At 42.9% G+C, this 12,712-nt stretch overlaps 1 protein-coding gene across 2 annotated transcripts; it reads left to right on the forward strand.

The window, feature by feature from the left end:
- Nucleotides 1-467: 467 nt before the first annotated feature.
- Nucleotides 468-11,923, forward strand: LOC128458551 (ethanolamine-phosphate cytidylyltransferase). Of its 2 annotated transcripts, none has more exons than XM_053443427.1 (13): nt 468-742; nt 6,583-6,671; nt 7,067-7,228; nt 7,388-7,454; nt 7,890-7,974; nt 8,050-8,091; nt 8,693-8,825; nt 8,946-9,028; nt 9,128-9,205; nt 9,310-9,375; nt 9,456-9,521; nt 9,634-9,722; nt 10,185-11,923. In XM_053443427.1, the coding sequence occupies exons 1-13, from the start codon at nt 600-602 to the stop codon at nt 10,297-10,299; spliced, it is 1,218 nt and encodes a 405-aa protein (XP_053299402.1). In that variant the 5' UTR covers nt 468-599; the 3' UTR covers nt 10,300-11,923. The 2 variants fall into 2 exon arrangements, with proteins under 2 accessions (XP_053299402.1, XP_053299401.1); XM_053443426.1 differs by having other exon boundaries at nt 8,050-8,090; nt 8,677-8,825.
- Nucleotides 11,924-12,712: the final 789 nt, after the last annotated feature.

A 12,712-nucleotide genomic window follows, 5' to 3' on the forward strand; every position in this document is an offset into this window, starting at 1 on the left:
AATACTTAATAATATAATGGTATTTATTTGATATTTTTAAAGGATTATTTAATAGAATAAACGTCTTGGTGTTGTTGTACAGGGACGTCTGGCAGAACACCGAGGTGAATGTGCAGATCTCACAGTGGCAGGTTGTGTCTGTGAGAGTCCGGCAGAGCCGATGTGTCACATGACGGAGGAATAAAACGTCGTTGTTATGTAACAACATGTCGGCTGCGTTCGCCGGCACCTCATCGCACGATCCAACCTCCGACAAGTCTGCGATACTCACCACCGAGCTTCAAGGTAGACCTTTTCAAAATAAAACACACACGATGCCGTAGTGCTGTGGTGCCATGTAGAGTTCCCTGTCTCCTGTCGGTTCCTCTGCTTTCTCCCGCACACTTGACGCACCGTGCGTCGCTGCGTCGCCGGCAGAGGAGGCGTTTGCGCATCGCACCACAACCGCTGCTGCTGCTGCTGAGGAGGAACCGGCTGTCCTGCACCGAGAGCCGGGGACAGACAACCGTCACGCTCCCTTCATCGCCCCACTGTCCCCTCGGAGCCATCCCTGCAGCTCAAGCATTTCGCTTCTAGAGATTTTACTCAGCGGCGTCACGATGATCAAGAACGGACATCACCGCCACCAAGTGACCGCAGCTGCAGCAGCAGCACCCGGGAAAGACGCAGGGGCCAAACCCGGAGCTGCAGCGTGCAGTCCCGAGAAGAGGAGGCGAAGAATCCGGGTGTGGTGCGATGGTTGGTGAGTGACTTGACGGATGACTGGTGGTGTGATGAAGATGCAACGACGTCTTCTCTGTCGTCTGCGTGGAGCCCTTGCGCTGCTCGGATGAACCGGGACAGGCCTGCAGCTCCTTCATTAGCAAACTTTGAATTCAATATGATCTACCAGGAGGTGTTAGACAGGCCTGACAGATCCTTCAGCACAATTCGTTTTGAGTGGATCTTATCACTGGAGCATGCCTCAGGGTTCCTTCTCAGTGGTCACTTATTACATAAAAACATCCATCACAATAGATGTACTGGATGTGAATATTTGGTGCCGTAATTCATCATAACTCCCACTAACCATGGTGAGAGTGACATTACGTATTCATATATTATTGTATTATATATTATTATTATATATACTGACCTGTACTTTATGCAGGGTTTTAATTAAGGTACAGGTCAGCACAGATTATTTTCAATGTTCGACTAATTGTAAGACCACTTCACAAAATGCACACACTCAGGAAACCATTTCGTGAAACAACGCACAAATATTCAATTCCCACTCATATGTTCTCCTCAAAATCTCACAGTGACCGGACCTCTGTCTGCCTCATAACTTACAATCGCGTGATCTCATGAAACGCCTCTGATTTAAAATAGTGGTGTTACGGTATGTTACAGTATGATCGATAAAGACTTCATTACTTCAGGCTCAACAAAAAAGTGCTTCAGTAATGTTTAATGCCCTCTAGGCAGAGACAAGTGACACTTAACTATTTGTAATGTGTGCCACCGTGTCCATTTTCAATTATATCTCAGAACTCTGCTGCATTTCAATCCTTAAAGAAGACGGACACTACCAAACAGATCAGTAAATGATTCTACACTGTCATCTTTAAAACGTAAAACATGGATAAAGTTTAATAGAGAATAATAGAGAAGTTTAATGGTGATATGTTTTCTGTGCAACCCCCTACATTGCTTTCGTCCTTTTTGCCAGGTACAGAAACATCATGTGTCCTTGGTTGCGTTCTCCCTTGTGCCCCTTTTCTTTGCAGCACCTAATATGTTACATATTTACCTACACTAAAACTCACTGTACGTTTTAACGTCCAGTCGCCATTAAGCACAATGCAATCTGTCTCTTCTGCTTACTAGGATGGTAAACACAATGACACGTCTACAACTCTTATCTTCTCTCAGATTGATGTAATGTGGTGAAGAGGTAGCATAGTTATGAGACACGCAGGTGATAGATTCATGTGAACACACCTGTGGGAAGGGCAGGGTCAAAACAAGCACACGTCCTCAGGTCAAATGTAAAACAATATATGTGTAGAAAATGGTCAAAAATGCTACAAGCACATTCATGTATGATATAACATTTGAGATAATAATAACTACAATGGCACAAAATAGAGTACAAGTCCCTTAAATCCAATCAAGCTGCACCAATTTTCCCACACTCATACTGGTTCCCTAAACATGCCAACCTCTTTTCAGTTAGATCCATGACTTATACCGTAGGAAATCTGCAGAAATGTTAAAGAAAGGGATTTTTAAATCAATCCTGGTTCAACAACTTGCTCCAGGTCTGCACCAAAGTGTAGCAGGTGGTTTCTTGGCCCGTGTTTCACCCTTCCACCAGGTTTCAAGAAAATCGCTTCAGGCCATTTTTCTTGCTAATAGACAAAAGAACAGTGAAAACATCCTCTTACAACTAAGGATGGCTCAGAAAATAGCCTTGTCATTGACGGGTAAGCCAGATGAAGACACTTAACAGGTTTAACACACTGGTCTGGGTGGAGGCACACTTTATTTTTAGAGTGATTGGTGGCATTAAAATCTTCTACAGCGTCGTCTCAGATACATTATACTGTGATATTTCCCTCACATGGCTCTCTCAGTCCTCTCTCAACCTCAGCTCCCCTGAAACGTATCAGATTCACAGAATTTCATCCGAGTTACTAGATACAACAAATATCCTAATATTAACATACAATATTTTCCAGTTAATCCTGATTAAAGGGAGAGTTCACCTAAAAATGATAGTTCACTCCCTATCTACTCACCAGTCTGCCAATGGAGGGGTGGGTGAAGTGTTTGAGTCCATTAAACACTTTGATCCCTTGGATGAAACCACAGGAGCACTATGGAGGCATTTTGTGTGTTTTTCCTGTTGATTTTTTTACATTTGAAGAATCGGTCAACTTCAACTGTATTGGATTTCGCTGCAATGCTGTTTAACCAACCCTGAGACTCCAAAAGTGTTATGTGGACTCAAAATCTTCACCCACCCCTCCATCGGCAGAGTGGTGAGTAGATAATGAGTGCATTTTTTATTTTGGGTGAACCATCTCTTTAATATTTTGGCATACAGGAGGTTCTGATTTTAACTGAGAAGCATTGACACATCTCTTGGGTGGACCTTTGCACCAGAAAGGAATGTGGATGGAATTTTGTTTGTCATGCTCACAGTAGTGGCACATGACACATGACACATCAACAACAGCCACAGACCTCGCTGTGAACTGTTTCTCGAGGCAGTATTTTCGGCAGAAAGACAATAATGAAAGCTGTCGATGCATTAAGTCTTTGGCGTATCAACTAAAACCCTGCTGAAAATGAAATTCTTCCCTTAAACGTATTGAATTGGTAATGGAAATGTCTGCAGTAGATCTGAGTGAATCGAGGAAACGGAGAAGAGCTGCGACTATTAATTGAGTTGCTGATGAAATGAATATAAAAAAAATGGTCTTTGTCATTTTTCAAGCAGATTCTTCAATGGTTCCAGTTTACAAAATGTGTGCATTTAATATTTTAAATGAAGGCAAAAGGAATGACTTTTGGACTTTTGTTGTCATTGTCATTATTTTTCTGTTAATTGAAAATCCCTAAAATGAACCCTTCAAGATGCCGGCCTGCCTCCCCTGGTGGAAACACAGAGTGTTTGTGGCTTCATGGCGCAGCGGTAAAATGAATGTTTTGAATTTTTGTGAAGTGGACAGGATTACGGAGGCTTTCTCTTCTAGAATTCCTGCCATGTAGGTGGGGCTGCCCATCCACGGTTTGATGGCAAGTTGCCAAATATTTGGGATGCCGGAATATTAACCGCTGGGTTGAGCACCAAAAGAAAGCCAATGGCAACAGCGCCCATGTCATTAACCCTCTAACCCCTCCAGCCCACACCTGCTGGATGACTGATGCAGTGCCCGTCACTGAGCACATTGTTCCCTGAAGCCCCGATGGTCATCGCCACGCTCTTACTGACATCCATGCACCGTCAGCGGTATGAGAGGAAAATTCCAAGGAGAGCGCAGTCGACCTCATCTGCTGGGATTTTACCCTGCCCCTTCCCCTGCCGCACAGAGGAGCTCTGTGTTCTTATTTGTCGCCCTGGAATGAGATGACAGGGGCTAAAGATCAGCTGTAAGAGAAGCATCATCGAGTGTGCGGTCAAAGTCCAGGTCCACTGTGGATCTGCTGAGGTGGTGTGTACATACGAGTCTATAAAAAATGCTATTTACAGCGTCACTGAAGCAACGCTGCATTAGTCACTCATCAAGGCTCGTGACACTGTTAAAACTACTGCATTTTCATCAGGGCGGGAACCCATATACACATTTTTATTGCAAAAGTATAATTGGGCAACTTATATAGTTGTTAAAACCGTATCTAGTCTGTTGATGCTTCATCCCAGTGGCCATAATACTCCATCATTAGAAAGAATATCTTCCCCCTGTGTACACGTCACGTCTGCCTGGCTTTTGTTCTTGAGAAGCGTATGGGTGTTGTTTGGGTGTCCACTAACAGGCTGAACTGCATTAATATTTCATCCCCCCCAATCGTGGTCACTGCCAAGATCCACCCAGCAGCTGGAAAATACAACAGGACTATACGGTGACATGTCGGGGCATCTGGCTCAAATAACACCCCAGAAGAAGCCTCCGTCCTGGTGTTATCTAACTCTGTCTGGGTCTCACAGTTTTCTCCTCTTTTCATTCACCTCAAAAATACACAGTCGCCCCGGTCCGGCCCGTGTAAAGTGACAATGCAAAAAGGCACAGCTGCTGTTTGGCATTAGAATCTCCCGGGGCTGAAACAACACGGGATTCTTATACTGTTGTGGCCCTGCACAAACTGTAGAGTTGGCAGCTCTCATACGTTTCTTATTATCGATTTTTGAGGATGCTATTCATAGTGTTGTATAGCTTTTTACTCCCGGGAGTGCTGATGTGTAATCGAATGCATTAAAGACGACGCAGATGCCAAATGTATGGGCTTTTGTTCCTGCTTGAACATCGATTAATCATTAAGTCGACATGACTTTCTAGGTTCATTGTTTACTCAGCATTTCTGTTGGTTATTGTCCTAATAACTCAAACACATCATTGAGTATAGAGAACATTTCCCCGCCAAGGCCCAAGCTGCTTTTTCACCCACTCAGATATCAGGTAGCTAAAGATCCTTGAATTATTCCTTAGGGAAAATGTTAAAAAAACATCTCATAATGACAAGAAGAATGGGGATATGTTTTTCCTGGATCTGCCCCCTGATCTGGATCCACACCAAAATGTAATGGGCATCCTTCCACTAAATTTCATGTTAATTTGCTCGGTTGTTTTTGTGTAATCTCGCTTACAAAGGAAAAAATACCAACACAAAAAACAATGAACAAACTGGTATGTCTCTCAGTAGAGCACATACATCCGCAAAGGCCCAACAGTCTTATCAGCGGTGGCTGTGGCTCAGGGGGGAGAGCGGGACGTCCCCTCATTTCCAATGCCGAAGTGTCTTTGAGGCCAAGATACCCAACCCCAAATCACCCCTGACGGCTGCACATGGATGCACTGTGGGAATGGGTGAATGGCAAAAACCGTACTACTGAACTCGAAGTGGTCACCAATCTAATATTTAAATACAGACCATTTACCATTATTCTAAATCAGTGATCTCTCATATTGTTTAAGAAAGTGAAGGAAAATAATTCCTGTAGCCCCGCCCCCTGAGCTGGACTGGCCCCAAAATCTTCCCTGAGCCACATTCTTCCACTAAGCTTCATGGTAATCCGTCCAGTCGTTTTTTCGGAGGTGAAAATGTACTTCCATCAGTCAGAGCACATCCTTCTGTTTTTATTATATGCCGGCTGTATTATATGTCAATATCATGTTGAAAGTGTAAAGAAAAGAACAATCCTCAGACTGATGTCAGCCCTCGGTCGCACAGTGACAGTGATGGAAGGCTAATGCCCGTCTGTTCTCTATTACTCTGCTAGATTACCATGTTACAATCTCAGTCTCCGATCTGTGCTAATCTAATTATCCACAGATGCTAGCAGTGGCCCGAGCAGGGAGAAGAGCGAGGGAGGAGCTCACTGCCGCTTTCACTCTTCTTTTGATATGAACATATGTGTGTCACACCGGTGGGTTGTTATATCAGTGACACTGTAAATACACAAGTATCACACTGAAGATTCGCATGTTTTAGCTCATGGAGTAACAATCTTATCATTTCCTTCATTTTACCTTCTTTGATCAACATTTCGTATGTTACCTCCAGGTGGGAAAACTCTTCCTTGTTAGGTGGAGATGATGAAGAGTGGCCGCTATGTCTAGCTTTGAGTATAGTGTTCATTAAAACGTCACACAACTCTTCTTCGGTGCACCAGGCTTTATTCACCACATATGTACCAGTATCGTGATATGAGGTGTTTTTCTTTTGATGAAACCAAACCTTGTTACTGTCATGCAAGAAATTGACATGATGCTTTATTCTTTTTTTCTTTTTTTTTTTAGATTTTCTGTTAGAAATTTTTAATTAAATGTGTGATTATTTATGGTCTTTCTTCTTGTGTTCCCCCCCCACCAGCTATGACATGGTGCATTATGGCCACTCCAATCAGCTTCGGCAGGCCAAGGCCATGGGAGATTACCTCATCGTGGGAGTGCACACTGACAGTAAGGAAGAAGAATCCTTACAGCATAATCATTGTCACTATCATACCTACACCTTCAAAGCTACTTGGCTACTTTGCTAAGTCTATCTCATCTCTACCTGACATTTCGCCAAGTTCTGATCTTTCCCTCGCCTTTACCTGGGGAGCCATGGCACCTGTCGCCTCTGGATATTCTCCTCAGCTCCATCATTACCAGCCAGGCACCAGCTGAGTCCTACACACACATGAGAGGTTGTTGTGTCTCGCCCTCCTGTGGCACACCTGCAGCCTTGTAACATTTTGATAACCCAGAATTACTCCCCCGGTCAGGGTCAGAGCAGATACCAGCAACGAGGGCGATTTTTTTCTAAAAGTGCATTTCAGAGATTTCTGTCTCTGTCTGTTTTTGATTGCCAGGTGAGATCGCAAAGCACAAGGGTCCGCCAGTCTTCACCCAGGCAGAAAGATACAAGATGGTGCGGGCCATTAAATGGGTGGATGAGGTCGTGCAAGGAGCGCCTTACGTCACCACCCTCGAGACCCTCGACAAGTACAACTGTGACTTCTGTGTGCACGGAGGTACAGAGCGCCACTACATGATGCCTTCACTCAGACACGCTAATTGATTGGTAGTCACAAATGGTGCCGATCCTGCTCCAAATGCGAGGCTGGATTTTGGAGCAGATATTGATCATTGATTTATGCTAGTGGTATCTCACAGATAATGTGTCATTTCAGATGACATAACTCTAACAGTGGATGGTAAGGATACGTACGAAGAGGTGAAGAAGTCAGGACGCTACAGGTGAGCCCTCCTTTTGCAACACCAGATAATTATAAGAATTAGACTATGGCACTGAGCAGAGCGCATACCCCCCCGCCAAGGCCGTCGTTTAGATTCAATCAAGCTGCACAAAATGTCAAACAGTCATTGATATTATGTTCCTATATGTGCCTACGTTTTTTTCTTTCATCAAATACATTAATTAGTATCTAGGTTAAATGTCACAAAACACACAAGGTTAAAAAATGTGATACAAAATGAAATCCAGGTTCCCCTGTGATCCGGATCCGCATAGAACTTACCTTGTTTCTTCCCTGACACATACAGCATCCTTCAGGCAAGTTTCTTTGAAATCTGCTCAGAACCACGTCCTTGGGGCAGGTGATAACAACAGTCGGGACGGGACGTTGTGTGCCTGTTTCATTAGTCGCTACACTGTGTGTTATGTCCTCTCAGGGAGTGTAAGAGAACCCAGGGAGTTTCCACTACAGATCTGGTCGGCAGGATGCTGCTGATGACCAAAGCACACCACAGCAACATTGTGAGTGCAGCTTTATTGCCTCTCTGTGATTTTATCCCACAGTACAAGTCTAATTCTACCCTGTGTTCTCTTTAGGATAGTTCAGACTATCAGCAGCACACGGACAACTTTGGAAAGGTAGGTACCAAACATATTTCCAGCTTATTATTATTATTATTATTATTATTATTATTATTATTATTATTATTTCACTTTGTCAATATCAAATCCTCAGCTTACTACCAAACAACATCTTTTGTTATTGAATTAAAGTTGCCATGTGGGCAGGAGGTCAACTATTACCACACAACGGTTCACTGTGGAGCCACAACAATCAAGTAGTGGGCCCTTGCCAGTAAACAGTGAATGGCCACTCTGTTCCTGCATGGGGAAAGTAGCTTAAAGTCACCAAGCAGTGGTTTTTAATGGTTGTGAAATTCATAGCTGGTCTCTTCACATCTGAGCATTTGAGATTTCAGGAAGAGTAATGCTGTGAGTTTGGCGAGGGCTGAATAATGCACTGGGGATTTATTTGTGAGACTGCATTTAAGTTAAGCCACTGCCCAAATGTGACTATTACTACTCACACCACTAGGTGGCGATGACACACCACCCTTATTCTAGTTTGAACTGCTCAGCACTATGCAGTGATGATATATACCAGAGGTTATGGGTGTTACTGCTGTACTCATTTGTACTGTGTATGCCTGTTTCTGGATTACGGGGGTCGCATGCTCAGAGGGGCCACAGTCCCTGGACGGGGGTGTCTCAGTTCCTGCAGACGTCCCAGAAGATCATCCAGTTTGCCTCAGGCCAGGAGCCTCAGCCTGGGGACACCATCATCTATGTGGCCGGAGCCTTTGACCTCTTCCGTATCTTTTTAATGAGCAGCCCTGAAAAAACAACAACTTTAAATACAATTTATCTTCAAATGTATTTAGCTTTATCTTGTGAATTGTTCTGCTGTCGCCCTTGACCGGTCTCCCTGTCAGACATTGGCCACGTAGATTGTCTTGAAGCTGTGCATAAGCTGGCAGACAAGCCCTACATCATAGTGGGGTTGCACTTCGATCAGGTGAGTGTCTGCCTATTTTTTATCAGACTTTCGCTGCTCCCCCAGTGTCCAGTGTTGGCGTTTTCTATACATTTCGATTGTGTTCATATTTTTTTCCAGGAGGTGAATCGCTACAAAGGGAAGAACTACCCCATCATGAATGTCCACGAGAGAACGCTCAGCGTCCTGGCTTGTCGAGTGCGTCCGTGCTCACTCTCCATCAACACAAGGCACTGCCACACTTTATATATTTTACACATAAATACAAATCATTAATTTTGTGTGCTTTTTTGTTTTCACAGTATGTGTCAGAGGTGGTGATTGGTGCACCCTTTGCTGTCACAAAAGATTTGCTGGAACATTTCAAGGTATATTTAACGTTCACAGGTAGATTATGAAGTTTTCCTTTTGGTGGTGAAAAGACTTTAACATGGCTCTGTGTCCATAGGTGGATCTTGTTTGCCACGGAAAGACAGAAATTTACCCTGATAAAGATGGATCTGACCCTTATGCTGTAAGAACATAAACACTGCCACATCATATGGACATTTTTTTAAATGTTAAATAATCCACATTGATGGTGCATCGCATTTTTGGGAAAATATGTTTCTTATCTTCCTCCCCAGGAGCCCAGGAGAATAGGAATCCTGCGCACTGTCGACAGTGGGAACATCCTCACTACAGATGCCATCGTGCAGAGGATAATTAAAAACAGGTATAATATCTTCCGGGCAGAACTATTGCTTTGGAAGTTAAAACCTTAGACTGTGAATAAAGATGGACGATGTGTCTCCACTTCCTCCCACTATCCAGAAACAAACGCCGCCATCTTGTGCATTTAGTGGCAGAGTCTGCTCAGTAGCGTTTGGGGGATGGAGCCGCGGTAGCAAAGTCCTGTTGATACACGCTCTCAACCTATCAAATAATATATAATACTTAATAACTCAATAAAACCAAACTTACTGGAAAAATGAGCACTTGAATAAACATCAGTGTGATAAACCTGACATAACAGAAAACACCTTTGAGAAAAAAGAATTCCGGCATGTACTTTTGTTTGTCCATGTCCCACCATTAACATGGAGGAGGTGGAATTTCCGCCTGGACTGCCTTCAGGTTGTCCATCTTCATATACAGCCCATTCATCTTTTGTGTGATGTGCTTTGTTGTGATTCAGGTTGCTGTTTGAAGCGAGGAACCAGAAGAAGGAGGCCAAAGAAATCGCTGTGATCCAGGCCATGAAGCGGAAAGAGGAGGAGAAGACCAAAGAAAGAGCCCAGGCTGTGGTGTAGGGGAGCCCCCCCACCCACCCACCCCCTTAAAAAAAAGGCATAGACAAATTAAGTGTCACTACAACCCTGACAAGTTCAATGAATTTCGTCTCATGTCCAACACTTTTATAAATTCCAAACCCGACCCGGGCTCAGAGCAGCAGCCTGTTTGAGGCTGGAGTGGCTGCTGTCTGGGCTCATCAGGTATACCATGTGTGTTTGTGTATATTAATATTTCTTCATATGCAACTACATGTTCACATCAGTCAGTCACACACAGAATTATGGAACTGCTGAGGTTTGGACAATACATTAGAAAAAGAAATGTTAGAAAACGGAAGATATCACCATGTCTTCAACTGTCTATCCTATGTTTTGGGGGGAAATTTTAAACTCATGTACCGGTTATATTTTTTGATTTAAAAAAATAAGACATTTTTAAATATTATACTATGTATTTGGGCGTCTTGAAAGCAAGTGCAGGGTCCTGAGATGCTGGTCAGGCATTGAGCTATAGCAAGAAGGAGAGATTCCACACGCTGGTTCCCAACAACGGGCTCAGGCCCAAAACTGATTTATCCTTGTATATACTGTATGTACTGTACGTATGTATTATAAAGTGATTGCAGGTGGTCTGGAGGAGGATGAAACCACTAAAGCATCAGCTTCTCCCGCTTGAAAGTGAGAGTGTCGAGGAATCTCTTCTGGGACCTCATGTATATAACAGACCCGGCTCCAGACTGCACTGGTCTCTCATTAACCACATGAACTGGTTGAATTTAGTTTTAAGAGCAGGTTTGTAACAAAAAAAAAGCACAGTGTTGAGACCTGCACGCCTTGCCTTTTGAGTGCACTTGTTATTGCTCGTTTTTTTCTTTTTTTAAACCAACACTTTATTCTAATATAGAGAAAGGTACAGTAAGATTTTAACCTTTAGTTTTAATTACAGAACTATGACGTAAAATAAACCACTTCCTGTCACTTCTGGAGCCCTGAACAACTCATCCTGTCTCGATATCAAACAGGATTAAATAATATATTTTTTTGTAGATGTATATTTTACTCACCTCCTCCTCATTAACCGATGTATAGATTCACATTGTTTAAAAAGCAAAGTAATATATCTGTGTGTCAAGTTGGAATGTAATTCGATGTCGGCTATAATAAATGTTATTGACAACTCCCAGTTGACAAATATATCTGATGGTACTACAGTATATTATTAAGAATTTAATCTGAAGAGCTGTTTGTCGTCTTGTTTCCACTAAAAGAGAGAATGTCTATTAGGACTGTCATATACTTGACTGGTACCCAGCACAGTTATGTCAGCTTATTTATACTACAGCAAAGGTTAATGGGATATGTAGGGGGAATGTGTTTAAACTGGAAACATGACGTCCCCTGACTGTAGGTGACACAGACCTTTATGTGCATGTGCAGATGATTAAACAACTCACGTGTAACTTATTGACAAATTCACACAGTATGTGGTCATGCCTTGCTTTCAGTAAAGTTTTGTTGTTAATTTTTGGCCACGCCCACTGTGTCAAGCAGGCAATGATGGTATAGAATTTTGTGGTGGTAAAACAATCTTAAGTTTGACTGTACCTGCAAACCATGAAAAGTAAATTACCAAGCAAAATGGCCTCAGTGAGAATTGTATTTATTTTATCTTAAGTGTAATATTAGAGCTGATTTACAAGCATATACATGTAAACAACATGCAACTATTTATCTATCTATCTATTTCTCTATCTATCCATTTATCATCTATTATTCCGTCTGTCAATAATGATAGATGGAATAATAGATGATAGATAAAATGCAGTAAAAGCAGCATATCTCAAATGTACTTGAGAAAATGAAGGTCATTGGCTTAATTTCACGATCGAAAGTATCTTCACTTTCAGAATTTCCATAAAAGGGAAATTTATATTTTTAAAGTGAGAATGAAAGACTTAACTTGTTAAAGAAAACCTTATCCATCACTACCCCTTGCCTTTACTGTCGGAATCTTTATCAGACAGTGTGTGAAAATCCCTCACTGCTTTCTCTTGCCATCTGTATATGAGACCGAGAGCTGTTGTGTTGCAGTTATGGCCTGCCCCTTTAAGGAAAGTTTGTAGTGTGTGACGTAGTGCAACTGGGTATTGTGGGAAACTACGCTAAAAGTGTGTATATAACGAGAAGTGACGGAGCACCGAGAGGTGATGCGAGTGTTGCTCCTGCTGTAGATCCGAGAAATAAAGTGGCCGCATTCCAAGTAAAGAAACATCTCCTCCTCCTTCTTCACGGAGCGGTCCGGACGGCTGGTTACCGGCCAGACAGCGAGCCAAGACAAACAGTGACAGGGGCACATGTAAAACAATACATTAACGTCACACCATCATCCTCAAACCCCGGGGACGCACCGGAGGTAGAAGGGTTGCAAAAA

Source organism: Pleuronectes platessa, chromosome 16 (assembly GCF_947347685.1).
Source record: "Pleuronectes platessa chromosome 16, fPlePla1.1, whole genome shotgun sequence".
In the NCBI taxonomy this organism is placed as follows: Eukaryota; Metazoa; Chordata; class Actinopteri; order Pleuronectiformes; family Pleuronectidae; genus Pleuronectes; species Pleuronectes platessa.

Excerpts from the sequence above, each read along its gene's own strand:
- LOC128458551 (XM_053443426.1), top strand. The coding sequence starts at position 600 with ATGATCAAGAACGGACATCACCGCCACCAAGTGACCGCAGCTGCAGCA. Across the intron at positions 7,455-7,889 it reads AAGAAGTCAGGACGCTACAG|GGAGTGTAAGAGAACCCAGG; the intron begins GTGAGCCCTCCT and ends ATGTCCTCTCAG. Across the intron at positions 8,091-8,676 it reads CACACGGACAACTTTGGAAA|GGGGTCGCATGCTCAGAGGG; the intron begins GGTAGGTACCAA and ends TTCTGGATTACG.